Here is a 27,950-nt window from a genome sequence, read left to right on the forward strand (position 1 = left end):
CACCCCATAAACTTATTATGTTGTTCTTTTTTCACTTTTTAATTTTGAGAATTTCTTTTGGTACCACCTGAATTTTTTTGCACGCATGAAATTACCAAAATACTCCTTATCAAGGTTATCAAAACCGGACCGGCCGGTCGAATCGTGAACCGGTAATGAAAATGGTTCGGTTTTGAGCAAAAAAAAATAGAAAATTGACCGGCAAAAAAACGTGTGAACCGGGGTCGAATCGGGACGAACCGGCGGGGCGGTTCAAGCAGTTTTGCAAATTTTTTTTTTTAAAAAAAATAGGGCAAAACGACGTCGTTTTAACTTTTTTTTTTAAAAAAATCTGAAACAAAACAACGACATCGTAAGAATATGAAAAGTTTTTGTTTTTCATCTATTTTTCATTTAGTTTGAATTATAAATTTTATTTTATTTTGACTTGTGATATTTTATCTTTTTAATGTGTGAAATTATGAAATATTGAGAAATTATTCATATATTTTTATTTATATATTAATTAAAATATATATTTAATTAAAAACGGTTCGACCCGATTGAATCCGTTCCGACCAATTAAACCTTGAACCGATGAGCTCGCCGATTCGATGACCGGTCCGGTTCTGACAACCTTGCTCCTTATGCTATTTAAGTAGCAACTTTTCTCCTCAACTAGTTGACACTTATACATGAAATTTTCAAGATTCTTTACCTTACGCTACAAATTTTAAAGATTTTACATGTTCACTGTTTACTGCGATTTGCACAAAATTTTTTACATTAATAATGCACGACAATTAAAAGTAGTGATTTGCATAAAACTATGTGGAACTCTACAAATGTAAACACACAAAGGGACATTGCAAGTGTGCGTGGGTTTGAAGGTAGATATGCCAATGAAGATACACTAACTGTTATTGCAGTTGCGGATCCGACTAATATGCGGTGGGCAAAAACCGGTTTTGCGAATGTATAAGTGCAATATTGATGCGTCTTTTTATTATCATAAAATCGTATAGATTTTGGTATGTGCATCCGAGATGACAGTCGATTTGTTCTTGCTAAAATTATGTGGATTTCAGAGAGACTTTAGGTCTCTTATATGCTATCAATTGGGTGCATGACTCACTTGCAACTAGAAGGAATTGATTTTGCTCTTGATTCGAAGAAAGTGGTTGATTATTTCCACAAAGAAAGGAACGACGCTACATAATTTGGTGATGTATTAGTAGAATGTAAGCATCTTTTTGGTTTATATTTTGAAAACTCTCTTGTTGAGTTTAATATGATACAATTACAATAAAATGAGGTAGCTTATACTCTTGCAAAAGTATTCAAATACACGTTAAAGAATTCAAAGAAATTATTTGTATTAAAAAAATGTCCCTTAAATACATGTTAAAGAATTCAAATAAAGTATTTGTATTAATGGAAAATAAAAATAAAAATTAAAGCATAAAATAATACTAACAAGTAACAATACATGTTATCATTTTCTGTAACGGCACAATATATTTGTATAAGATAAAATAAAACTCATTTTCACGGTTATAATGCAACAAGCTATGGCCTAGCTCACATTGTGAAGAGACCATTCCTCTTGTCTTTCTCTTCCACTCTTCTTACTTTCTATCGTGTATGTTTTTTATTGGCTTAATTAGTAAAATGGTCCTTTAAAGATATTTTTGGTTTCAGATTGGTCCCTTAAAGAAAAAAAGGTTCAAATAAGTCCCTTAAAGAAAAAAAGGTCCGAATAGGTCCCTTAAAGACATCTCCGTTAATCAGTTTGGTCCCTAAAAATAGGTCTGAATAGGGACCAAACTGATTAACGGAGATGTCTTTAAGGGATCTATTCAGACCTTTTTTTCTTTAAGGGACCTATTTGGACCTTTTTTTCTTTAAGGGATCAATCTAAAACCAAAAATGTCTTTAAAGGACCATTTTACTAATTAGCCTTTTTTATTTTTCCATAAAGAATGTGACAATTCAAGATGAATATATGTTTTTATTACATTCTATCATTGCAAACATATATATTCCTTAGCTGGTGTGACTATTCAATGTTGAGTGCGTAGGGTACATTTTGAAACAGATCTTTCTGTTTTACTATATCATTCTTTTATTCATTACCATTAATTAGACACATACAAGTCAAATAATTTATCATCAAAATGCATTTTAATACTCTTACTTTTTAATGAAAACTTACAATTTATAAATATAATATTTGTTGTGATGCAATATTATAACATCCATTTTTCTTTAATATATTTATTTAAAAGAAAATGGATTTTGATATAATATTATTATTGTAAAAGAGGCAGATACCCACCACAATTTGCACCAACACTTCACCAAGGCGTTTGTTTGCATTGCCATAGACCACAATCCATTCCACAGCTTCCCAAGTTGATGATATATGGTCCCTACTCCAACTTAGATAAGATGAGGTTTTTAATTTTATGTCCTAAATAATTGAAATTTTTCTTTTTTTAACCCTTCAGAGAAGAGCCTCGTAATTTAAAGTTCGGCTAAAACATAAATAAAATTTACTAATCAAAGATTGTTTCAGTCAAGAAACTAATTCAAGTTGTTTCGAACAATTCGTCATTAACACTCACTAGCATTAACTACTAGAAGTCAATTTTAAATAAAAGAAGTTCTCATATCTATGCAGTCAACATTCATATAAATAATCTTTAGATTATAATTATAGTACTTATTTGAGAGTACAGCACTAGTAAGTAAAACTGTAACTGCAGCTGGTTTGGTTCATTGGAGATGGGTACGGCGGATTTCCTGTGATATTGAGTTCCAAACAAGTATCCCACTTTCACTTGGTGGACCTTAAGTTGTTGGCTCATTTATTGTTACTTACCCTTATTACTTTAATTTCTTATGTATCTTAGTCAAACAAAGAAACAAAAGAATTTATATTTTTACTTACAATGCTATGAACTTAAGCACAAATCACTAGTGTGAATGAATACTTTGTGTCTAGGATGAAAAAAAAACTCAAATCCGAGAGACCCACCTGAACTCAAACTCAAGTCAACGGGCGAAACCCGATTTGACTGGGTTTGAGTTTGGGTTCGGGTGACACCCGATAATATGAGTGTGGGTTTGATATCAGTCAAACCCACACCAGAAACCCATACACCCACTCGAAATATTTTATAATTACTTAATTACCCCCATAGTCTCCCTCAATTTTCTTGGAAGACCTTAAATTTTAGTTGTAATTTAATTTCTTGAAAGTCTATGTTGTAATTTCTTTAAAGTTTATGTTTGAATTTCCTTGGAAGACCTTAATTTTAGTTGTAATTTAATTCAAAGTCTATGTTGAAATTTAATTTTTTAAATTTGCAAATTATTTTCAAATGTGCTGCGGGTTTGAGTTTGGGTGGAAAAAACCTGAACCCAATGGGTGTGGGCGTGTGGGTGTTGTTTTGCCACCCGAACAACCTTTGGGTTTGAGTTTGGGTTTGAGTGATGATTTCAAGTGTGTGTTTGGTAAGTGTCAAACCCGCACCCGTGGGCGCCCGTTGTCATCCCTATTTGTGTCCAATTTAGCTCAAGTCACTCACTTGCCTTTATTTGTCACCCTAATGAATATTAATGCAATCAGATCAAATTATCTTTGCAAGTTTTACATAACCTTAAAGAATTGGTCCACTAAGCAACTAGAAAAAGCCAATTATCTTCATTTTTTTTTGTGGAGCAGTTGAGAAGCCTGCATGACATTATTTAGCCATATGCATATGCATCTCTAATTTTTTTTTTTTCTATCTTCTTCTTGTCTTTAGTTTGAATAATGGTGTTCTGGGCCGAGCGTCGAGCTCGAGCATCAGAGGGTGTCGAACACATACACCATCCGAGCACGTCCTAACGGTCAGATACCCTTGCGTATTGTAACGGCCGTAAACCGGAATGATGAGCATTTACTGCACATCAAGGCCTCCAAGCCGTTTTCCGGCAGCCACTTGATGGCCATTAATGCCATCAAGGGCCTTAGCCCAGCGCTGGGGGCTATATATATGCATCTCACTTCATTTGCAAGGTACGCATTTTGATAGCTAAGAAAACCTTACACACATACTGACTTGAGCGTCGGAGTGCCTGCAGGTACACAACCCCCCTCCGCTTCAACAGGGGTCTCAAACGCTCTCAACCACCGTCAAACGCCGGCGAGGTCGCATCTTTCTGGTCTACACGATCAAATGGCATCTTCCTCAAAATGTAACTAAACTATTCTATTTCACAAGACAAAAAAGGAATATCAAATTCCACCTACTCATTTCCTAGAAGGCTCCTTCCACATTTCTACTCTACCTCATAACACAAAGCAATCTTTAAACTATAGTCCCTAATCTAATTCATCTCATTAGTTATACATTTTCCTTCTAAGCCACTATTCCATAAGCTCTTTCACTTCCACTCATAAAATTCATGCCAAATTCAAACACAAAAAAGCTAAACAACTCTACAATTTCTTCATCTCCACCATCAATAATCACCATTTTCTTATGATCTCCACAAACCAAGATTCTCTTCCAACTCACACCCATTTCTCCATCATGCTCAAACTACTCAACAAAAGCCTCAGGCGGTTCATCTCCCATCTCCGGTGTCCAATTCACCGTCAATCAAAATCCAAAGTAACAGTAATTAACAAATTAAGCAACCATGACCCAAAAGCTCAAAACGAAACAAGTTCAAATTTTTCATCAACAGTTTATCCAAACACTCAAATGGGTATCCAAAAACCCGAAAAACAAATCCGAATTGCAACATTTAACGCCGCACTTTTTTCAATGGCACCAACACTTCCCAAAACAACAACAACATTCGAAGACGAAAACGACATGGTTTTTTCAAAACAGAACATAAATCCACGGTCGAAATCAACCAACGACAGACCAAAAAGCATACTCAAACAAACTCAAACTCAAACACAAACCCAACAACAAGACAACGTGATGAACAAGACACAAAAGTTAACGAAATCGAAGACAAGGGTTTCAATCAATTTACCAGATAACGAGATATCGTTGTTGAGGAGTAGACAATCGAGTTTCTCGGAACATGAGAAAGAAAGGGTTGCAAGTAGTAGTAATTGGGGAAGTGGGGTCCACCACCACCACCAGAACCACCATGTAAGAGGTGGAAGGACATTGGTGGAGGTGTTGAGGGAAGTGGATGCAGATGTGTTGGGATTGCAAGATGTGAAAGCTGAAGAAGAAAATGGAATGAAACCATTGTCGGATTTAGCGGCGGCTTTAGGAATGAATTATGTTTTTGCGGAAAGTTGGGCGCCGGAATATGGTAATGCTGTTTTGTCTAAATGGCCTATTAAACGATGGAATGCTCACAAAATCTTTGATCAAACAGATATCAGGTTTCACCACTTTTTAGTACTATTCTCTTGTCTTGTTTTTCATAGACGAAATGGTAAATATCACATGAAACAAACTCGCACTTCTGTTTAAAATGGTAACTATATTCGGTTTAACAATTTCGAACATTTGTTATTTGAGTTCGGACTTTATGATTTTTTTGTACATTTTTAACCAACTTAGTGTTTTTTTTTTAAATAAAAAAAATCATTTTAATGATATTTTCCCTTTTTTAAATGGTGAGAATATAACTTAAAAATTTGACTTATAAAGTATCCACATCCACATTTGAATAACTATTGAGAATTTATTAAAAGGGTGTTTCTTTAGGATATGGGATAGGAGGATAAGTTGAAAACTTCATGTATATGAAGTGAAACTAATTTGAAGTTAGCATTATCCAATTTATGTTAGATATTTTGTTGTTAGTTGATATTGTATAGGGTTGTAATTGTGTTCTGCTTTTTGGACTAAAATTCTCTTTTTATCTAAAAATAAAATAAAATTTGAAGTTGAGGATAAATGTTTTTTTGAACAAGTTGATGATAAATGTTAGGAACTAATTTGGGAGTTATGTTAAGACTCTAATTTGGGAGTTGAAATCTCTTAATTGTAGTTTGAATAAAACTTGCATAAAAGGTGAAATAGAAAATAAAATAAGGTGAAATTGAACTTCGTATGAGCAGTAGCGGAGACAGGGGTGGCCAGGCTGGGCCATGGCCCACCCCAAAATAAGTGAAAGATAATATATACTGGTATGCGCGAAATTAATCATAATTGTATACATGGCCTAGTGGCTTTAGAGTGCCTCCTATGAAGAGAAAGGGCATGGGTTCAAATTCTTGCCATCTTAATTTTTGCCTTTTTTTCCTGAATTTTACCTTTTTTTCCTGAATTTTTGCCATCTTATATGGGTCCACATTTTTTTATGGGACCCATGTGAATTTCAACCAATAAAAGAGAGTGTGTTGGAGTGTGTTTATTAAAGAGTGTGTTGCTAGCATTATTCATTGATTTTTTTTCTCTTTTAATTTTTTAAATAAAATCAATTTTAACAAGTAGCATAAGGATTTAAGGCCCGTTTGTATTAACTTATTTTTAAGCTTATGCAAACAGCTTATACAAATTTTATGTATTATTATAAGTTTGTCAAGCTAGTTTATGCTAAAATAGCTTATAAAAATACAATTTTCACTAGTGTGAACTTATAAAATAGCATAAAACCTAATTTTTATTGCATAAACTCAAAAATAAACTAATCCAAACGGACCCTTAAACAGGTAATCTTGAGCGGCATAATAATACATCATACCATTAAACAAATACATGCCTTCTAAATTACTACAATTAAAAATTTGAATGTATCAATACACTTGATCTTTAAGGTATTTAATTAATTTTTTTATAATTAATTTTATACTTATTATAACTTAAATTTTTATATACAAAATAATTTTGTATTTAATTTATCTATTATTATTTTTTAGTGGCCCACCCGAATATCTATTCCTGGCTCCGCCACTGCGTATGAGCATGTTTATCACAAATTATTATAAATAATCATTTTTTAACTAAATAAGATAATCATTTTAATTGATTTTAGAAAAAATATTTTTTGTGATTAAAATGAAAAAAATATTTTTAGTAACTTTTGAATTTTCTAATTTTATTTAACCTTATAGAAATGTTGCCAATAATTTATGCACCCTTGTTTATGTAAATATAATTTTAATTATAACTATTTTCGCACAGAACTAACTACTATTTATGCTCGTAAAAAGAATTACTATGTTCTTATTCAAGTGATAGTTATTAAAGGATATTATTGGAAGGGAAGGACATAGTTCAAACTTTTAATTTTTTATATTTCAGTATGAGTCTAATCAATAATCTAATTAACTAGTAAAAACAAAATACTATACTATCTGTAAACTACTATTTATGAATATCTTCTCATTTTGTTTATTATATATTTATGAAGTAACTTTTTATTTATAAATTTTCTTTGGTACTATTTTATTTTATTTTATAAAAACCTAAGATGTCCCAATTTAAGACGGAGAAAATCCAACTTTTTCTTTCTTTCTTTTTTCATCACATTACTCATTACACGTAATTTTTTCTCCCTACCTTTATTTTTTGTTTATGTTTCTTTCTTACACCTCTTAGATTCCATTTTATCGTGATAAAATCTTTTTGGTCTTATGGAAACTTCTTCATGATTGACCCACCCATTGCATGAGATATAGAGAATATAATTTGCTTTTCTGCTCATAAAGCCACCAATTATTCCAAAACTTTTTCCACATAAAAATCACTTTTGAACTAACACATTAGAATTTTATTTTAATTAGTCCAAACAAATAATTAAGAAATTACATCCTTTCCATGTTGTTTTATGCATAACTTTACTCAAAAAGTGTCCTATATATTACATCAAAATCATGAAACTACTACGCGTATATATTTGCTATGTGCTTGTTTTTTTTCTTTTCTACATGTTGTATTGACAATGATAGATACACGGTGTGCCAACTATACTATAATAGCTGTACCCCGCAAGGAAATAGTACTCCTTAATTAAGGATTTTTGTTGTCATTACTCATAAATGTTCCCTTAATTAAGACTCATACCAATGTCAATCCAAAGTGTGAAAACAACTAATTGAAGAGACTAATGTTTGATCTGCAAAATGTAAGTACAGTGCAACCGGTGTGAATGTGACATGAAAAAATATATATTATTTCTTTGTCCAGGAATGTTCTGAAGGCGACTATTGATGTACCTGAAGCCGGTGAACTAAACTTCTACTGCACTCATCTTGATCACCTCGATGAGAATTGGCGAATGAAGCAGATAAATGCGATAATCCAATCGAACGACGAGCCTCATATCTTAGCCGGAGGACTTAATTCGCTCGATGAATCAGATTACTCGCAAGAAAGATGGACAGATATTGTAAAGGTATCATATATTCTACAGACTCTCAATTCATTTGTCTCTTTGGTCTTAATGATAACAAAAAATAGAAACTAATCAATGTTCTTTGTATTGGTTACTTTATGTTTAGTACTATGAAGAGATGGGAAAACCAACACCAAAAGTTGAAGTGATGAAGCATCTCAAGAGTAAAGACTACACAGATTCTAAGGATTATGCAGGAGAATGTGAATCAGTTGTAATGATTGCCAAAGGCCAAAGTAAAAATACAAATTTATTACTTTTGAAACTTCAACTTTGCTATCATATAGTAGTACTATTTTTCCTAAAATGTTGAATATTATGCAGGTGTGCAAGGGACATGCAAGTATGGCACTAGGGTAGATTACATATTATCATCATCGAATTCACCGTATAAGTTTGTTCCCGGTTCCTATTTAGTCCTTTCGTCTAAAGGGACGTCAGATCATCATATAGTGAAAGTTGATGTGATGATCAAGGTAAATAACAATACTCAAGAAAACTTGACGAAGAAACCACATCAACATAGACAGAAAATTGTAAAAATAACACATTCGACTCCGTCAAAAGGTATATGGAAAACGCACAACGGAGAGGTATACTGAGTTGTTTGTTCCTACTCAGTTTAGATGAGTGTGTTTGTTTTTTTTATGCATCCTAATCTTATGTTATAGAGCATTCTTCAAATTGATTTAGAATAATAGTAAAAAAAAAAAGAGAAGAGAATGAGTGTGATATGTATGACACTTTTTATAAATTTGTATAGCTTGAGTTTTGATTAACAAGTTAATTAAAAAGTCTACAGAGTGATTTGTTTATGCTTCTTTGACAATGTCCACAAAATTCAAGACTATACAACTCTCTTGCGAGTTGAACAAAACTAAATGACTGCATCATATAATTTCATTAGTTTGATTAGAAAGTTACATGGCTATGGAAAAGTGGAATGAGCTATATATATTCATTGAATGTTCAGAATGTTGATTACCAATGAAATAGAGGAAATTACCCTCTTATATACAAAGCAGAGAAAAAAAACAGAAGGAAAAAAGGAACTAACTAACAAATACAACTGATTTAACCAAACCTATCGCTAGTGTCTAACTGTAATATTTCACTATGAAGCATGATGTTCGACACAAACAACATACATGACGAAACAGTCACTGATACTCGTCCATGCTCACTATAGCTGTGCTTAATAATAAACGAATTGTGTTAAACCAAAGAGAAAACGTTATTCTTCTAGGACACTTGTCTGAGATGTCGTGCGAGTGTTGGATATGCGGACGTGTCCAAATGCCGACTTGCCTCATTGAATGAATGTTGGTGCTTCATAGGGAATTTTATTTAATGCCAAATGTGAATCATACCAAGTAACTGGAATGTAGGTAGGACTGTCCTAAAAAAAAGATGGAATCCAGATCCATTAGAAAAGTACAACTCAAAACACTGTGTAAGATGTTGAAATCCTGCAACAGCTGTATCACAATCGGAAGGGAAATGACCTTTTCTTTGCACATAGGATGATAATGCCCATATCAAATAGTGTGATCTTTCATGAACACTATCTGGTTCACTTGGTTGTATTTAATTTATGACACAATCAACAACATTTTGTTGGGTACAAAAATGTTAGTTTGAGGGCCCTCCATTCTAAAGCAATAACTTCAATTAAAACAATATGCTTATGTACAATTTCTAGAGGTTTTGTTGACATCATCATAATCATAGTCATTGACTAGTACAATGAAAGCTCATGTTAGTCCAATAAGCGATGAACCTTTCTGACCATTTATTCTCAGCCTGCTTGAAATGTTGTCTACCAAACAAGTCTTATCTGTTACTTCAACCCTAAGCAATCTGTGTATCTGTTTGGTATATTAATAATGCAACCACCATGGTTATGACAGTGGGGAAGTTTAGTTCCCGTTGCATAATACTAATATTAAAATAAAATTAAAAAATCAAGTCAATCTACAGGTCATGTTATCAAGAACATGACAACCCAATCATCATAAACAATGGCAGCTTGGATTTATGCATAACACAAGCTAACATGTTACACTTTGCTTCATAGAGACATATATACCAATTTGTCTTTAATTTAGAGCTATGTAGCACTGAAACTTCACATTGAAGATATATCCGTTTTTCCTCATAAACACGGCACCAATATATATATATATATATATATATATATATATATATATATATATATATATATATATAATTGCATTCATTCATTTCTATTTTTTCAAATTATTATTGGTGTCTGCGTGATGTTGTGTTCCGTGTTTGTTTGTTTTTGTGTCGCGTGCGTGATGAACCACTAACTTGACAATACCAAACTTTAGTTAGTACTGAAACCATACCACTAGAATAAGTACGAGCGCCATCAGAACTTGGCTAAAATCATATACACAATTGCTTGAAGTGAAAACATCACTTGTTGCATAAGAAGATTCTGAAAGTGATACAAGACTCCTGCACTCAAATCATACTCTCAAATCAGCAAAACTTGATCATACTCTCTTTCTCGCCAAGTAAAATCTAAAAAAAGAATCAAATTTTGTACAATTGATATGACACTATATATAACAGAAAATGCTATGCCAGGTTCAATAAACATACAATCTATAATCTAAATGTACAAACAAATCATGTCGTCATTGATCCGAGTCTAAACTCAACATCCTAGAGGTGGAGCTTTTTTCATCCCTAGAAAGATTAGAAGAATGGTGTTCGCTTCCCATTTCTAACGTGAACGATTGATAACCTGTTGGACTAGAGAGCTGACCGGAGCCACCAAAACTGCTAGCAGATCTCTCAATATCAAGCCTCCCAGCGACAAGAGGAATCGGCCGTCCAGGTATCGTAGGCACTTCATCCTCAGTCTCCATCATTTTAACAACCTGATCCATTGTTGGCCTAGCATATAACTGTGGATGAGAACAAAGAACAGCAATCAACACATACTTCTCAAGAACTTGATTTGAACCTTGTTCCGGCATCCCATCTTCAATAACATCCAACGCATTTCCCGTTCTAACCAATGACCAAGCCCAATCAGTCAAAGCAGAAGGTTGTCCATCATCGTTCGTTTCAAGAGCTTTTCTTCCACTCAATAGCTCAAGAAGCACAACACCAAAACTAAACACATCACTCCTTTCTGTCAATTGTCCATACAAAGCATACTCAGGAGCAACATACCCCATAGTTCCAGCTACCCTTGTACTCATATGAGTCATTCCCTCAGGATTAAACTTTGCAAGTCCAAAATCAGCAACCTTAGCTTCAAACTTATCATCCAAAAGTATATTATTTGCTTTAATATCCCTATGAATAATAGCAGGTTGAGCTCCATAATGCAAATAAGCCAATCCCCTAGCAGTTCCAAGAGCAATCTTCTGACGATCCGGCCAACTAAGTTTCGTTCCTCCAGAACCAAACAAATGATCATGAAGACTCCCATTTTTCATCAAATCACAAACAATAATCCTCTGATAACCCTCTAAACGAGTCGTCGCACTACAATAGCCTCTCAAAGCAACAAGATTCACATGCCTAACACTAGCAATAACTTCAACCTCATGAGTAAAACTAGTATCACCAGCAGCAGAACAATTCTTAAACCTCTTAAAAGCAACTTCACTTCCATCATTCAACAAACCTTTATACACATTTCCATAACCCCCTTTCCCAATTATATTATCTCTATGAAAATTCTTGGTCGCCTTCTTAATATCATCAATACTAAACCTAATCAAAGTAGTACTTTGCTGCATTGAATCCAACCCAGAAACCGAACCCGCCTCACCGATATTAGCACCATAATCCTTACCATCCCCAATTGCCTTATCATTAAATTTCCAATAAACCCAAAAACCAATAACTACCAACAACAAAACCAAAACAGAAACAACACAAACAACAACAATAATAACAACTTTTTTCTTATTACCAGAAGAAGCACCAGAAGTAAAATCAAGTGCAAATAAACACTTAGCAGTACCAGGATCAGAAGGTCCAAATTGATTAGCAAAAGCAGCAGCATAGATTGAAGGATAACCAGTACACTCAGAAAGATTACCAATAGATTGACCAAGAGAAGGTAAACCAGATAAACTAGTAGTACAAAGAGCACAAGGAGAATTATCTTGAATAGATTGATTACAATTTAATTGCATATTTAGAATTGCTGATTTTGGAACTATTGATTCAAATTGTTGTCTTGTTGTAACGTTGACACAACCTTGTGAGATCCAATTTGTTTGAAAGCCACAAGAAGAACGAATGTTGAAATTTGGAGCAAATTGGTTTATGTAAGATTGAAAAGAGTTCCAGCATGGGATGGAGGAGTTTAAGGGAGGGAGGAAAGAGTCGGTACGGATGAGGTAGTCGGATTGAACAAGGCGGAGAGCTTGGTGGACGAACTGACATGGTGTTGAAGTGAAGGAAGATGGTGGTGTTGTGGCGGCGGCGGTGTTGAGGGTGGTTAGGATGGTGAAGTTGAGAGGACATGTGGCGGAGATGGAAAAGAGAGGGAAAGTTGTTAAGAAGAGGATGAAGATGAAGGTTTTGATAATCATTGTGATTAATTAATGAGATTAATGAATGAGATTAAGGAGAGTGTTAATTATGAAGATGAATATTAGTGGTGGTGGTGGAGAATGATAAGATATTGTTATGTTTTTTCAACGATGATGTTTTGTTTGTTGATAAAAAAAAGACAAAGCCAAAAAGGAAGAAATAATAATGCTGCAGACAGAGACACAGTACGTAATACGTATGTACTCGTTGAAACTAGAAAGGCTGCTATGCTAAGATTTACTACTACTACTATGTGTTTGAGAAGACAATTTTTTTGGGTGGTTTGACTTATGAGTGGAGATACATGAATCTATTTTGATGTCTCTGTCGATCTTACTAGGAGTAGTTTTTATTTGCTTTCTTTTCTTGTTAAAATCAGATAATCTATTTTTTGTCAATCATCTAGAATGCACTCACTCACCAAACTAGTAGGAGTAAATTACATGGAAGCTGCATTAGTTTAATTGATTTTGTGAATAACTAAACAAACATTGTACTACTGGGTTGTATGTTAGTGTTTGGATTTAAACTCATCATGGTAATTTTAAATTTACATGTTAACAAGCACGTGTATATGGAGATTTTGAATTTGCATTACTATTATTAGGTGTGGTGGGTGTGGTTGGCAGATTCCGTGTAGTCGAATTATCCATGCAGTCGGTCATTTTATGGTCGTTCGATTAAGATTGGACGATTATGATTTAACAACTTATTGTTTGACTGTATTTATTTAAACCGTCCGATCGTGATCGAACGGCTATCAAGTGACTACACTGAAAATTCGAATGCACCTAATCCAATTCCAGGTGTGGTCAGCTGAAATAAACACTTCAAAATTGTCTGCATCGCGCGTCACTTGATCAACTGTTTCACCATTAAGGTTTAATGTTCAAATACTCTGTCAAAAAAAAATAAAAGGAGTGTTCAAATATTATTCAAGATATTCCCTCCGGACATAAATATAAGAAAAAATAACCGTTTACGCGGTGTTTAAGAAATTTAGTTAAGGGTAGTTAATTTTATTGATTTAATGCAAAACATGAGTTACATTTACTATATTACTCTTTGAAAAGTGATTTATGCCTTGAAAATCGTATAAACTTTTGAAAACTGAAATGATTAAATAAGAGTATATTAGGAATAGTAGCATTAATTAGTTTAAAAATAGTTGACTTTTGCTTATATTTGAAGTGTTTCTTTTTCTTATATTTATTTCCGGAAGTATGAGTTGTTTGTTTTAGTCAACCCTTAAGGAATCATGATATGTCCCACAATTTACTCAAGATGTGTTAATTATGAATTGTTTCGACAAGCCATGCATGCATTGTCTTTGAAATTTGCACATCAATTTCCTCACTTTCTCTATGGCTACACAATTTCTGCCTTTTATGTATTATGGGCCTCTTGTTGGTACATATTTGAGGGAGTTATCTACAGTACATGGAAAACAAAGTGGTCTACTTAGTCGGTAGGAACTTGGAATGGATTCACATAATCACATGGGATGAAGTATGAGAATTTCTTTTAGCATCAAAATTTTAGGATGAAGTAATGAATTGAATCCGTTATATAAACGGTAGATATGTATAAAAATTAATTAGTGAACTGTGTCTATATATATGTATATAGACAATGACCCTCTAAGAAAATTTAATTTTTTTTCTCAACCGCTACTTAAGTAGCTAACTGTGTCTATATGTATATAGACAATGATCTTCAGATACAAACACTTTATTCTCCAGCAACTTTTTTTCTTCTGCTCCAAACCCTTTCAAAAACGTCAATTTTCACGAAAATCTTGTTTCCAACACACAATCAAAGCATCAAAGAACTCTCCAGACATCACACCGAGCTTAATGCAAAGGTAATGTGAGTTTACAACTTTTTTCGTTCCATCTCCTGCTAGTCAGGTTCGCTACTTAAGCAGCGGATCATCTGTTACTAGAATTGATTGCGTTTATTTTTTAACTGTTTAAGTTATGGTTAATCCTAAACCAACAAAAGAATAATTCAAACAAACAAAACTAAGGTTGAAGTGAAGCCGTCCAAGGTTGAGAAGAAGCCGGTCAAGGAAATGGAGATGACAATGAGCAAAAAATCGAGGTTGTGGAATCCACAATTGATTTTGGTCTATAATTCACAACGATTAGAAAATTTACTACGTAACAAAAGATGCAAGAATAAGTTTATGCTGAAACGGAGAAGTTAGGATTTATTGCAGTAGTTGCGGACTTCAACGGTGAGGGTAATTTTGATGCGTACAAAACAACTTTTCATTTAAAGGCAAGCACCATTTAGATTCTTGTTTTTAAAAAAGTTTATGTAATGGATGAAAATTTCTAAAACTATTTAGTTTGTTTAAAAAAAAAATAACTATGACAAACAGCTTGTGAATTTCTTAATAATAAATAGAAGTTTGTTACTAGTTTTATTTCCCTTTTCACAGTGTGAAATGGCTAATCAAAACAAAATATATAAAAAAAAAAGTAAAAATTAAAATAGATGATAGAGCAAAAATCAAAAAACCTATAGCGTACTCTATCCGATCTTAAATATAAGCAAAAATTAAAATATATTTAATCTATTTGAATCAAATATATTTTGACTTTTATTTATATTTAAGATCGAATGAAGTATATAATAAGTGCACAATCACCCATTGGAAACACCTAAATGGGGTTGGTGGTAATAATACTAAATCCCAACTAATGGAAATTTTACTATACGGTGAAAATAGATGATCGAGCTACCAACCAGAACCAGACTAATTGTCTTCAATTTTTATGTGTGACTCAAGAGCCAAATAATGGTGACACTACCCCATTTTAGCCAAAAAATAAATAAAATAATGGTGACACTGCTTAAACCTCAATCAATCACAAACTATAATATCCAACCCATAAGAAAGATTCCAACGCATAAGAAAGATCCCATACATTTATATTAGAGTATAAATTAGTGCTTCAGGATACTAATTAAGAAAATTAAAAATAAATAAATTATGATAAATAAAAATTACATTGAATATAGCACTTTTATATTTTTAGAGGTTATAACTACCCAAATTTTTAAAATAACTATTATAATTAATTAATATCTTAACAATACTAGTTAATATTTTTCTTTGTATGCTATAGGTTCTAGGTTCGGTCCCCAACACATTATAAACAAAAAAAAAAACTATTTAGGAAAAGCGAAAGGAAATCTACTCAAATACAAGCATATAAGTTAAGTATTATTAAACATACATATATAATTTTGAAAATTAAAAGATAAAAAATTTATTAATATTAAATAATATGATTAAATTATTTATCTTTAATTTTTTCATTGATATTGATATCTATATGTAAGAAAGCCAAAGTACGATTGAGCAATCGACATGATATATATTTGCTCACATTTCGGGCGAAGGTCATAATTCGCTCAGTTAGTAGAAACATTGCATAATATATATAAGAGCTAAGACTCTATTTATTTATCTTTAAGGTAAAATTTCTAACTACTAAGCTACTTGAAAAAAAAATTGCTTTGGCTACCAGTTTAATTTCTTTTGGGGGACAGTTATAACATCAAGTGGTTCCAGCCTCTTCCGATCGTAGTTGCGGTGTATCGAATCGTGATCCTCTCTACCAAGTTTAACATCAATCATTACTGAACCAACTGGTAAAATAATAATAATAAATTTAGAATTGTGTCCATGATATGAAAGCAATATTGCTCATAAATAAATAAGTTATACAGTACATAGATCTTCCTTTAACCGCTTTACGTTTAATTTCCATTAGGATCCAATTTACGTCATACTACCAATTTTTCATAGTAATAAATAAATTCACTACTACTTATTTTTCCTAAAAATAATATTTTGAGGTAAGTCGAAGATTCATCTGGAAGACTCCTTCACGTTGCATCCAACCAGAACATTATATATAAATATGAAAAATGATTTAATATGATTAACTGTGGACCCTTGAAGATGATTTGTTGGGCAAGAATGGTGTCTATAATTATAAAAAATAAGTAAGGTAATTGAGTGCCGTAGCTCATCACTTTCTTGGCTGAGGGGTTTGGATTTTGCGTAGTGATCCATTGTGTTAATTACGCTGAAATGATAACGATTCATGTTAATATTTACACTTTTTCAGTCTTGGTGGGACGTTACCCCGTTTATACTTTAATTAATTACTCATACTAATGAACAAGGGAGTAGTCACAACTCATTTGTATGGGTATATTGGACAAAAACAACAGAAAGAGAAAAAGAGAATATGAATACAATATATTTTTTTGGGTACAAAATATATAAGTATGGGATAAAAAATTGTGAAAAAATTATTTAATTTTTTTTTCAAATAACATTGTTCGGTGCTCATTTTAACATGTAAAAAAGAAAAATTTCAATACTAAAAATCAAACTCAGAACTTCAGTTAAGTTAGTAGAAAAACTCACGTTATGTTGCTATCTTATTTACAATTCTTTTGTTGACAAAATATTTTAATAGTATTTTGTAGAAAAGAAAACCTTTTAATAGTGTTTTAAAAATATTTTACATAGAACCGCTTAACGAGGACGATTATGGTGTCGGCACACGTATAACTAACTTGTGGAGTTGTGGTATTCTTTTTAGTTTTCTTTGTCTATAAACATTTTTTAAAGGAAAATGCTAACTAGTGCTCCCGGGGCATTAGTTAAGGATACTAATTATAGTAATATTACATTGAAATTTGTGTAGTCAATGTTTGTAAAGTATAAAAAGTGTCATTTTCAATTCAAAAATTGCTTTTTTTGTATCCTTAACTAGTGCCCCGGGGGCACTAGTTAGCATGACCCTTTTTTAAATGTCATTTTAATGAGGTGAAATGGAATCTATAAGAATCTTCTAGTAGTATATATTAAAGAAAGTTCTGTATTTTATAAGAATTGGTTGATATTCTTTTTAGTTATACGTATGTTTCCCTTGATATGGCTATAACAATTTTTTAAAGGCATGGTTAGGTAATTAGGTTATGGGAAAAGTTAACATGCGCTCCTGAGGCACTTGTTAGTATGCGGTTAAAAGAAATTTGGTATTGGAATTTGTACATTCCATATTTTTAGAAGTCAAACATTGTTGTTTTTAAGATAGCATGACCCTTAGGTTATATATCATAATGTATCTTCTTCGTAGAGTCAAGCTGATGCAATGACATGGCTTTGTATTTTTTTCTTTCTCTTTTGCCTTAGCAATTTTTTATTTTTTGGTAATTGAGAGGGGAGAAATATTAGTAGCCATGATTTTTTTTTTTAAAGAAGAGTAGCCATGAATTAAGTCTAAACTTCCTTTTTAAGGGGGGTGTATTGGATTGGGATTTTAAAAGACTTTTTTGGCAAAATAAAATCCTGAAGATTTTAAAGATTTCGTGAGATTTTATTGATTTTGTGGGATTGTAAATGACTTTTTTTAAATGACTTTTTACAATCAGGATTCTTAAACAGGATTTTGATGGATTTACAATACAGACTTTTCAGATTTCAAACTACTTTATAGATTTTTATGATTTCGAATAACTAATTGAATTTTTTAAGATTTTGAAGAATTCATTGAATTTTAAGCAAAAAAATTACAAAAGTGAATAAAAAGGATGATAACTTTTTTTTTTGTGCATATAATTCTAACTTTTTATTTATTACATAAATAAATTCTAAAGTTTGAATAAAGCAAATAAAAACGAAATTTTTTATAGCAATATTCATTATTGCCTAAAAAAATAGTAACAAAGTGATTATAAATCCATGACTTTCTAAGTAGCATTTCTCCACATATCTGAACCTATACTAGTCCTCCATAAATTTGCATCTTCTCGTTCCTGCTCTTGTGTTTGAACAATGGGTTCATAATTATTGTCTTCATGATTTGGTAACACTGAAGATGAGGATGAAGACTCATCCGTAGGTTCGACTGCATTTTCTGGCTCTAAAGTTGTTGCATCTGTATCATCTGGATCTACCGCTATGGAATTATTCCCGGTAGAAACTCCACCCCCAACAACAATCTTTAAATACTCATAATCAATCATAGTCTTTCCTCGAAGTTTGTTGTGACTTGGGTGTGACTAAAAAAAAACCATTGTTAATATACTGCAAATATTATAAAGTACTAAAATTGCAACTATTAGATATGTTTAAAAGATTGTGAACTTAGCTCACCTTTAAGTAATCTTTCCATACTTCCTCAGTAGCGGTGAAAGTTTTTGTAATTGAGTCCCATCCAAAACCAGAGTTGTGACGCATAAGTGTTGACATCATGTTATATTGGTTCTTAAACCACTTCATCCGACTCAAATAGTGACTATAAGTTTTAGGGAACCTAGTCTTAGCATTTAGGTCAGGAAGTATACCGTTCTACAGTTTGTTTGCTAAGTGATCCATTAGCATCACGCATCCCCCTATTCATAGCATCCACCAAGAGATGTAACAACTCATTGGTTTCCTCCATTGTCCAAGTTACATAATCTTTGTCTTTACTTTTTCCTCTATTATTTTCTTGCGAGTCTCCCATTTGATCGCTAATATATATACATATAATAAACTAATTATTTGATAGCTGATTTTCTAATTGTCGAAAGTGTAATAACAACTATACACCGATATAATATATAATTCAATAGAAAAATCAAACCTAATAAATAACATTATAATGAAAGGACAAGTAATAATAGTGATTTTTTGAATCAAAATAATAACAATAATATATAAAATAAAAACAATGAACAATTGTGTTTTTTTTAATCAAAATAATAACAATAATATATATATAAAAAAAAAGAACCGTAACATAAAAAGTGCAAAACATAATATTGTGTTGTTTGGTTTATGTATTATATTTAAAGGGAGTTTAATATCCAAAGGGAGATGAACATAAAAAGTGCAGAACATAATATTAGGTATTAGTGTTACAGAATACATGGAAAAATTGCAGAATACATTCGCCGTCGAGTCACCAGCACAATCAATCATCATATGAATTTTTTTTGGAAAAAGTATGAAAAAATCAATCAAAGTTCTAGCATCATATGAAAAAATCATCATATCATCAAATAAACACAATCAATCATCATATGAAAAAAATCTAGCATGAACAAATTTCAGACAGATCTGTATGAAAAAATTGATCAAAGTTGTAAGAAAGAACCTGATGATGGTAGTCCTGATGGCTGGAGAAAAGTCTTGGAAAATTCTGAAAAGTCTCAAGGGTTTGAGTGGGATTGTTGGAAAAGTATTTTACGTGTAATTTGAACAAAAAAGTCTATCAAAATCCATTCCATAAAAAAGTCATCAAAATCTATAGACTTTTGAATACTAATAGACATTTTAAAAAGTATGAGAAATCTCAATTGAATACCAACAGATTTTGTTGCCTTAAAAAAAAATCATAATTGTCTTAATTGAATACCACAAGATTTGTTTAACTTTTATAAAAGTCTTGATTGAATACCACAAGACTTTTTAAACATAAAAAAGTCTTTTAAAATCCATTGAAATCTCAATTGAATACACCCTCCTAAATTTCTTCAACGTCTCAACTCTTTACCACTGAGCTACAATTTCGGGGACAATGCATTTTTTACTTGTTTCTCAATTCACAAACCTCAATTAACATCTTTGATGCGGTAACCAAAATTAAAATTCTTAATATCAACCGTCCAATTTTATGAAAACACAATTTAAGTAGGAGGTTGATGCTTGGCACAAAATGGCATAATGTAGAGAATTCATTTTAAGGTTCAAATACAACAATATATTTCTTTATATGAACTTGCACTATTATTATATTTGTCATTAATAATTAATAATTATAAATGAATTCGTTCTTGCTTGTTATTTCAACTTTGAGATGATTCATAAATTTGTTAGGAGACAAATAAATTAAGTTGCTCATCAATTAAAGAGAGCATTGGAATTCAGAACCGGTTCTCAATTTTTTTATCCTCCTCGTTTTATACCTTTTTTTTTATAAGCAAAAAATTGATTCATAGGGAGTACAAGGGATACTCATCCCTTACAATTCAAAGAAAATCACCTTAGATGCATTGGAAGCAAACTAAAGGATTGATACACCAGTCAGAAAATGCTAAATTAGTAGTACTCCCTAATCGGCCTAAAAACCAAAGTCAAGAAATGTAAATAATTTGGTTCACTAAAGAAGGTACATTAACACAATCTCATCTAAATACAATATTATTTCGCATGCGCCAAATGCACCACGTAGTTGCCAACCAAATGATATGACGGAACTACATGCTATTTTAAACCTTTAATTATATTAATGAAATGCTTTAGATTTCTTTATTTTAAAAAAATTCAATTGTTTTTAATGGCTAAAAATTGATTTTAATATATGAACTTCAAACATGTAAGATATTCTCTTCTAACAGTAAAACTTGTATAAATAGATTCTTGCCCATAAGATGACAATTAAAAAATTTTGAGACAACCTTAAATTATGTATAAAACGAGCAATTGTAATAATATTTAATTCAGGAGATATGTCGTTTGTTTTTTTAAGTTGTTTAGTGACTATAAATTTTATCTTAAGTAAATAATGTAGAATGTCCAAGTGACTAATGCTACAATATCCATACCAACTTAGTCGTGGACAAGAAATATATGTTTTAGTCATGTTCCAATATAGAAAAATGTGCTCTAAATAAATACAAATAAATTTTGTATTATGGATTATGGTTAGAAGAAAATAAAAATGAAACGAGTTAGCTATCATCATGCCAAACATACTACATTTGATGTAATATTGTTAGAGCTAGGCCTGAGCATCAGTCTGTTTGTCGATTTCCGGTCGAAAATCACCAAACCGATAAAAACCACAACCAAAAATCGGTCGATTTAATTATTCCCATCAGAAATCGATCCATTTTTTATAATATTAAAAAATCAATACATTATTTTTTGTATTAACCCTTCTGTTTGTAGGAAACATGCTCTGATAATCCAAAGTTCGACCACAAATTAAATAAAATTCGACTAAGAATCGTTCTCGTTAAAAATCTAATTTAAATTCTTCAAAAACAATTCATTTTAGGAAACTTATTAACTACTTGAATCAATATTTCGATTAAAATCAATACATTTTGAATTCATAAACTTTTACAAAAATAAGTCAAAATATGTTAGCAAAAGGTAGCATTTTACACGTGACGTATCGAAGAAGAGACCACAAACGCACAAAGACACGAGAGCCGTCTCTGACTATGAGTATGACCAACAAAATCAAGCAAAGCAACCGTGACAAGACAAGGATAAGGACGATGTTATCCAATCTTTGAAAAATTTAAGATTACTATAAAAATATTTCAGAACACAAGTATAAATAGTCTTCAAAAAAAAGAAACAAGTATAAATAAAACGTGTAAAGTGTAAACAATACATAAAAAATCATGCCATGGTTGATGGCTAAAGTCACTCGACTAAACAATGCAAACTTTAATTTGCATAATCATACTTCTCATCTTCAAATCTCATTCTTAATTCATATTCCTAAAATATTATTTATTATTTATACCCAAAAAATTTAAATTAGGAAGATAACACTCCAACCCAAGATATTATTGAATTATTACTATTTATTATTTCTTTAGTCCTCAAAATATGGAGAACATTATATAATATTAACAAAACTCAAGTGTCACCTTTAAAAAGACACTCATTTTATTAATAAAAGTTTAATATAATGTTAGAGTTACCATTATATTAAACTTATTATATTAAACTTTTATTAATATAATGTTAACTCTAACATTATAATGAAAAGAGAAAAGTTCGGAAAAAAATTATAATCAGTAATTTTAACAATTTTATTTTCATATATAAGCCAGGTATCAACTCAATGAAATTTATAAAACAACATTTTTATTTATAAAATCGATTTTATAAGGCTACATAATAATAGAAATATCTATCTCGTCTTTCATTGAGTATATACACACACATGCACCAAAAAAGCTAGTCAATTAATTAGCAATTATTTTGGTTACAAGATTGCAACTAATTTTTATAATTGTGTTGGTGTGATTCATAAATAAGAGATATATATACTAAAAATAAAAGATAATTACTTCAAATATAAAAATATGTATACTAAATATAATGTTTTCCTTACATATTCTAACAATGCATTTTAACCTTTTAGTCAAAAATAAAAAACAATGCATTTTAACCTAATATTGTGTTGTCGTGATTCATAAATAAAATATAAAAGATATGTATTATAACCTAATTGATTTTTCAAAAAAATAAATACTAATATAAAACTTATCAAAAAAAAAAAAAAAAGAATTTGTGCAAGAAACATTGTGACTAGAGTAGCACTAGTAGAGAAAACATTGAAAAGGGTAATCATCGTTGTTGTTTGTTGAAGCGGAGAGGTCAAGTAACTGCAAAATACATCTCTCTCTCTCTCTCTCTCTCTCTCTCTCTCTCTCTCTCTGTTCTTTTCACTTTTTCTCATATTTGCTCTGTTTTCCTCTGTTTCTCTCTGTTTCATCTTTGTATATTCAAATAACAATATAAAAGATTTTCATCATATTCACAAGTTTTCTTTTCATATTCATCTTCTTTTCTAAACTTTCTTTCGTTTATCCTATCCCTTAGGATTCTTTGATTCTTACACTTCCTAAACCTTTCATTTTCTTCTCTAAAACCATTTCATGGATCACTTTTAATATATCATCTTGTTAATTTATATTTTCTTTACAAGAACAAAGAAAGAAGCTTTTTTTTTTTTTTTGTTTCAAATCCATTAGGCTTTTCTTAAGCTATATACATAATTTATGATGAAGGAAAAAGTAGATTCACCTATTACAGTTCTTGAGGATTATTTTAGAAGTTCAGATTCAGAATCAAGTTCTTCCAAAGAACCTATTTTGGATACTGAGTCTCATGATGAAAATTCAAAACCTTTTTCAAGGTGGCATTCATTTTTTCAATTGTTGAAAAACAGATCAAAGAAACAGGTACCTGCATTGAATCATCCTCTTAATGGAGAATTCTCAACAAGAATGAGTAGAAGCATGAGGGATAATATTCTTCCAAGTTGTCTCACTCTCTCAAATGCAACTTCAACACCTTGTAGATCACCATGGAAAATCTTTTCTCATCATGATATACAAATTGCAACCAATCATTTTAGCCAAGGTATGCATTACTAAACTTAGGCCTTGTTTGGATAAACAACTTAATTTGTAGCTTATAGCATAGACTAATTGTTTTCGTATAATTTGTTTTCATAAGCTATCCTGAAGAGCTTATGAACATGGCATAAATTGGTTTATAATCTCAAATAAGTCAATTCAGACATGCCCTTAGTAGTTATGTTAGTTTCCGGTGTTTAAAACTTCCTCGGTGTCCCTACCGAGTGGGGCACATGGTTTAGGGTTTAGCTTTGTTATTAAGGTAACATTTGAGTGTTGCTTGTTTTGAAATTTACTACATTGAGTTTGGTGCAGAAAATTTGATAGGAAAAGGTGGTTATGCTGAAGTTTACAAAGGGTGTTTGGCGGATAATCGGTTAGTAGCAATCAAACGGTTAACAAGAGGAACTGCTGATGAAATCATAGCAGATTTTTTATCAGAACTTGGTGTAATGGCTCATGTTAACCATCCTAATACTGCTAAGCTTGTTGGTTATGGAGTGGATGGAGGAATGTATCTAGTTCTTGAATTGTCCGAAAAAGGGAGTCTAGCTTCGGTGCTATATGGTAATGAATCTATTGGTTAATGACTTAAATAAGTTAGTTGAGTTGATATTGGATTATCTGCATTGACACAATCCAGTCGCATATCTCTCCGTTAGATGAAGATCAGAAAACTCATATTTTAGTGAAGTCACAATATGAGTTGTAGGATCTTCATTCAACGGTTGAGATTCATTGATCGCGTGCGTGATGGAGTAATTTTTTTAATCAAATTTTGATTTGTGACATCAGGTTCCAAGGAGAAAGTACCATGGTGTATTAGGCACAAAATTGCATTAGGAACAGCAAAGGGTATATTATATCTTCATGAGGGTTGTCAAAAAAGGTTTATCCACAGAGATATAAAAGCTGCCAATATCTTGCTCACAGAAGATTTTGAGCCTCAGGTATCTAAGCTTTGGATTCTTTATATATAATGTTTGATTCTGTAATTATTTCCTTCTTAGCATTTTTGTGTTTACCTTATTATAGCCAAACAAATTTTGGAAGATTCTTCATCGTGTGTGATGAACGAAACCAACTTTATCGAAAACTATAAAAGTTTTAATCATATAAGCCCGAATTTAGCATTAACCAATGATTGGTAAATGAACTCTAGTTAAAGTTGAAACACGTGTTCGACTACTAGCTTGAACAATGACTAAGCTTTAATTTACCTTTCAGCCGAATTTTGTATTACCAGATCCCTTTCCTGAATCGAAACGTTCATATTTTTTTGGGCGCAGATTTGTGATTTCGGGCTAGCAAAATGGTTGCCAGAGAATTGGACTCATCACAATGTTTCAAAATTTGAAGGAACTTTCGGGTTTGTAACCTTCCAATTAATTATTTGTGGCTTCATATTACTATAATACTATTAATAATTAACTCATTAGGTTTCATTTATGACTTTCCACAGCTACCTTGCTCCTGAATACTTGCTTCATGGCATAGTAGATGAGAAAACAGATGTATTTGCATTTGGTGTATTGCTATTAGAATTAGTCAGTGGGAGAAGAGCACTTGATTATTCACAACAAAGCCTTGTTTTATGGGTATAGTTCATGAGCACTTGGCCTTAATTAACCTTAAGAGATTGTTGTTGTCTAGGCATTCATTTTTTTCACTCCTAATGATATTTTCAGGCAAAACCTTTGTTGAAAAAGAATGATATTATGGAGCTGATAGATCCGTCACTAGCTAGGGAATTCAACGTTAGGCAGGTGAATCTTATGCTCTTGACAGCTGCTTTATGCATACAACAGTCCTCCATTCGCCGCCCTTCTATGAGACAGGTATGTAGATCCGCATATGCTCATCTCCTTATAATTGTTTGTATACGTATCATTTATTGTTGCTGCAAGTGCAGCAGCATGTAGATTCGTCAAATCTTATCTGGATTTGATTTGACTGTTCTACATGTCGCTGCACAATACAACGTCTCAGAAGATCCAGTAACATTGGACTTATGTGTTTTTTTCATAACCATAAGATGTAATAACTCAAAAGCAAAAATGTTGTGTTTTGGTGTATAGGTTGTGCAGCTTCTGAATGGAAACCTTAGTTCCTTCAAGGCCATGAAGAAAACTCGATTGCCAGTCTTCCGAAGAGTCTTTCGGGAAGAGCTCCTTGATGATGATGATTCTAATTAGTAGATGGAACAGAAATCATATGATTATCAAACACAAAATTTTGAACTTTGGAATGCACAAAGAAGCATGCTATGTACAAAGTAGTTTTTTTTCCCACTTTTATATTTTTTTTTCCATATGGTAATAGGGAATCAAATACTTAGTTATGTAAAAACAAAGAAATATTGTAATACCAGAGAGTCTTAACTCACTTGGTACCTCTCTTCATCTTTAAGATTTTTATTGAGTGGTGCTATATATACCGACCGAATTCATCTCGAAAACTTCCCGAAACATAATTCAACCAATTAAATATTGGACAGGCCAGAAAACATGGGGGTGTGGTGTATATAATTGTTACCATGTTTAAATAAATATGCCTTCGGGAATAAGTCGGGATAAAAGTTTCGGGACATTAAGCATTTCCCTTTTATTTTATTTTATACAACTTCATCTTTAAGATTAGGAGCTACTGTTCTTTTTAGTAACTATACTACATATACATTTCTGTTAATATAATATCATTCACCGAAAAAAATACTATTATAAAATTATTTGTCATTATTTATCACTTCATAATATTATTTCTGATTGCATATATAAAATATCCAAAATGTTGTAGAAAGTCTTTCTTCTTAAAAAATAAAAATATGTTATAAATTCAAAACATACTATTACTATGACATGGTTGGTTGACAAGTTGTCAGAAAAAAATGACATGGTTGACAAATAGTATAGTACTATGCTTTTTGGATTTATACATGCAAGGGATACATACAAAAATGACATTTATACCAAAAACAAAGAGACAAAAATGACAAATATAAATTAAGTGTCATTGTATTTTTTTAAATTCCTTTAAGAAAATATGTTTTAAGAGAATAAATGGTTTGTTTTAAAAAAAATTATGGTGCGTTTGATCTGCTAAAAAAAATTTAGGGTGCGTTTGATTTGAAACTGGTTATGAGAGTGGACAAATTAGGCAGCAAGGGACATGACAAAAACAAGATTTTTTGTCCCTCACTAAACCACAGGATAACTTTTTGTCCACAGTACAACTATAAAACATACGAAAATACTCATTTTATTTTCGAATATAAAAATATTATCGCCCTATATCTCTCCGGTACAGTTTTGACCTGTCATGTATTATCTTGTTCAGTTCAATTCTTGCTGTTTTACGAATCAAACGCACCCTTAGGGTGAGTTTGATATGCTAAAAAATAAGGGACTTGACAGGACAACTTTTGGTGTACTGTGTTTGATTTTAAAACTGATTCTGGTACTGGACAAACTAGGGGCCAGGGGATAGGACAAAAACTGGAATTTTTGTCCACCACGGAACCAAGGTATAACTTTTTATCCTCCGCACAAGTTGTCTAAAATACTAAAATAATCTTTTGTCTACGAAACATCGTACAACACAAGGTTTGTTCAATACCTTAAACGTTTGTCCTGTGATGTTCTGTCTTATATTGTCCTGTATTGTTCCATCCAATACTTATATTTTGCGGATCAAACGGACCCTTGGATTATTTGAGAGGTGTTTTATTAATGATATCTTAAAATACAATGAAAATAGTTAAATGAAAATACTAACTAATGCTTTTATGACATTATTCGTTAAATTTATTTATGTTAAAACCACACATA

The 27,950-nt window shown here is 31.7% G+C and overlaps 3 protein-coding genes across 3 annotated transcripts; 2 read left to right on the forward strand and 1 right to left on the reverse strand.

Annotated features, from left to right (window-relative positions):
* Positions 1–4,210: 4,210 nt before the first annotated feature.
* On the forward strand, positions 4,211–9,161 carry LOC123917288. Its single transcript, XM_045969004.1, has 4 exons — positions 4,211–5,383; positions 8,139–8,346; positions 8,453–8,582; positions 8,671–9,161. Exons 1-4 carry the CDS (start codon positions 4,512–4,514, stop codon positions 8,946–8,948), a joined length of 1,488 nt encoding a protein of 495 aa, XP_045824960.1. The 5' UTR covers positions 4,211–4,511; the 3' UTR covers positions 8,949–9,161.
* A 1,543-nt stretch (positions 9,162–10,704) lies between these two features.
* Positions 10,705–13,295, reverse strand: LOC123917377 (probable LRR receptor-like serine/threonine-protein kinase RKF3). Its single transcript, XM_045969111.1, has one exon. It carries the CDS (start codon positions 12,933–12,935, stop codon positions 11,013–11,015), a length of 1,923 nt encoding a protein of 640 aa, XP_045825067.1. The 5' UTR covers positions 12,936–13,295; the 3' UTR covers positions 10,705–11,012.
* Positions 13,296–23,303: 10,008 nt separating this feature from the next.
* Positions 23,304–26,532, forward strand: LOC123917458 (receptor-like cytosolic serine/threonine-protein kinase RBK2). Its single transcript, XM_045969218.1, has 7 exons — positions 23,304–24,127; positions 24,439–24,690; positions 24,919–25,073; positions 25,413–25,492; positions 25,586–25,721; positions 25,812–25,961; positions 26,202–26,532. Exons 1-7 carry the CDS (start codon positions 23,764–23,766, stop codon positions 26,316–26,318), a joined length of 1,254 nt encoding a protein of 417 aa, XP_045825174.1. The 5' UTR covers positions 23,304–23,763; the 3' UTR covers positions 26,319–26,532.
* Positions 26,533–27,950: the final 1,418 nt, after the last annotated feature.

This window comes from Trifolium pratense, linkage group LG1 (assembly GCF_020283565.1).
Source record: "Trifolium pratense cultivar HEN17-A07 linkage group LG1, ARS_RC_1.1, whole genome shotgun sequence".
Taxonomy (NCBI): domain Eukaryota; kingdom Viridiplantae; phylum Streptophyta; class Magnoliopsida; order Fabales; family Fabaceae; genus Trifolium; species Trifolium pratense.

Bases quoted from the DNA above. Each gene is read 5' to 3' on its own strand.
- LOC123917288 (XM_045969004.1), top strand. From the start codon at position 4,512: ATGATCTCCACAAACCAAGATTCTCTTCCAACTCACACCCATTTCTCC. The intron at 8,347-8,452 runs GTATCATATATT...CTTTATGTTTAG, and splicing joins GATGGACAGATATTGTAAAG to TACTATGAAGAGATGGGAAA. The intron at 8,583-8,670 runs GTAAAAATACAA...AATATTATGCAG, and splicing joins AATGATTGCCAAAGGCCAAA to GTGTGCAAGGGACATGCAAG.
- LOC123917377 (XM_045969111.1), bottom strand. From the start codon at position 12,935: ATGATTATCAAAACCTTCATCTTCATCCTCTTCTTAACAACTTTCCCT.
- LOC123917458 (XM_045969218.1), top strand. From the start codon at position 23,764: ATGATGAAGGAAAAAGTAGATTCACCTATTACAGTTCTTGAGGATTAT. The intron at 25,493-25,585 runs GTTTGTAACCTT...GACTTTCCACAG, and splicing joins AAATTTGAAGGAACTTTCGG to CTACCTTGCTCCTGAATACT. The intron at 25,722-25,811 runs GTATAGTTCATG...TGATATTTTCAG, and splicing joins AACAAAGCCTTGTTTTATGG to GCAAAACCTTTGTTGAAAAA.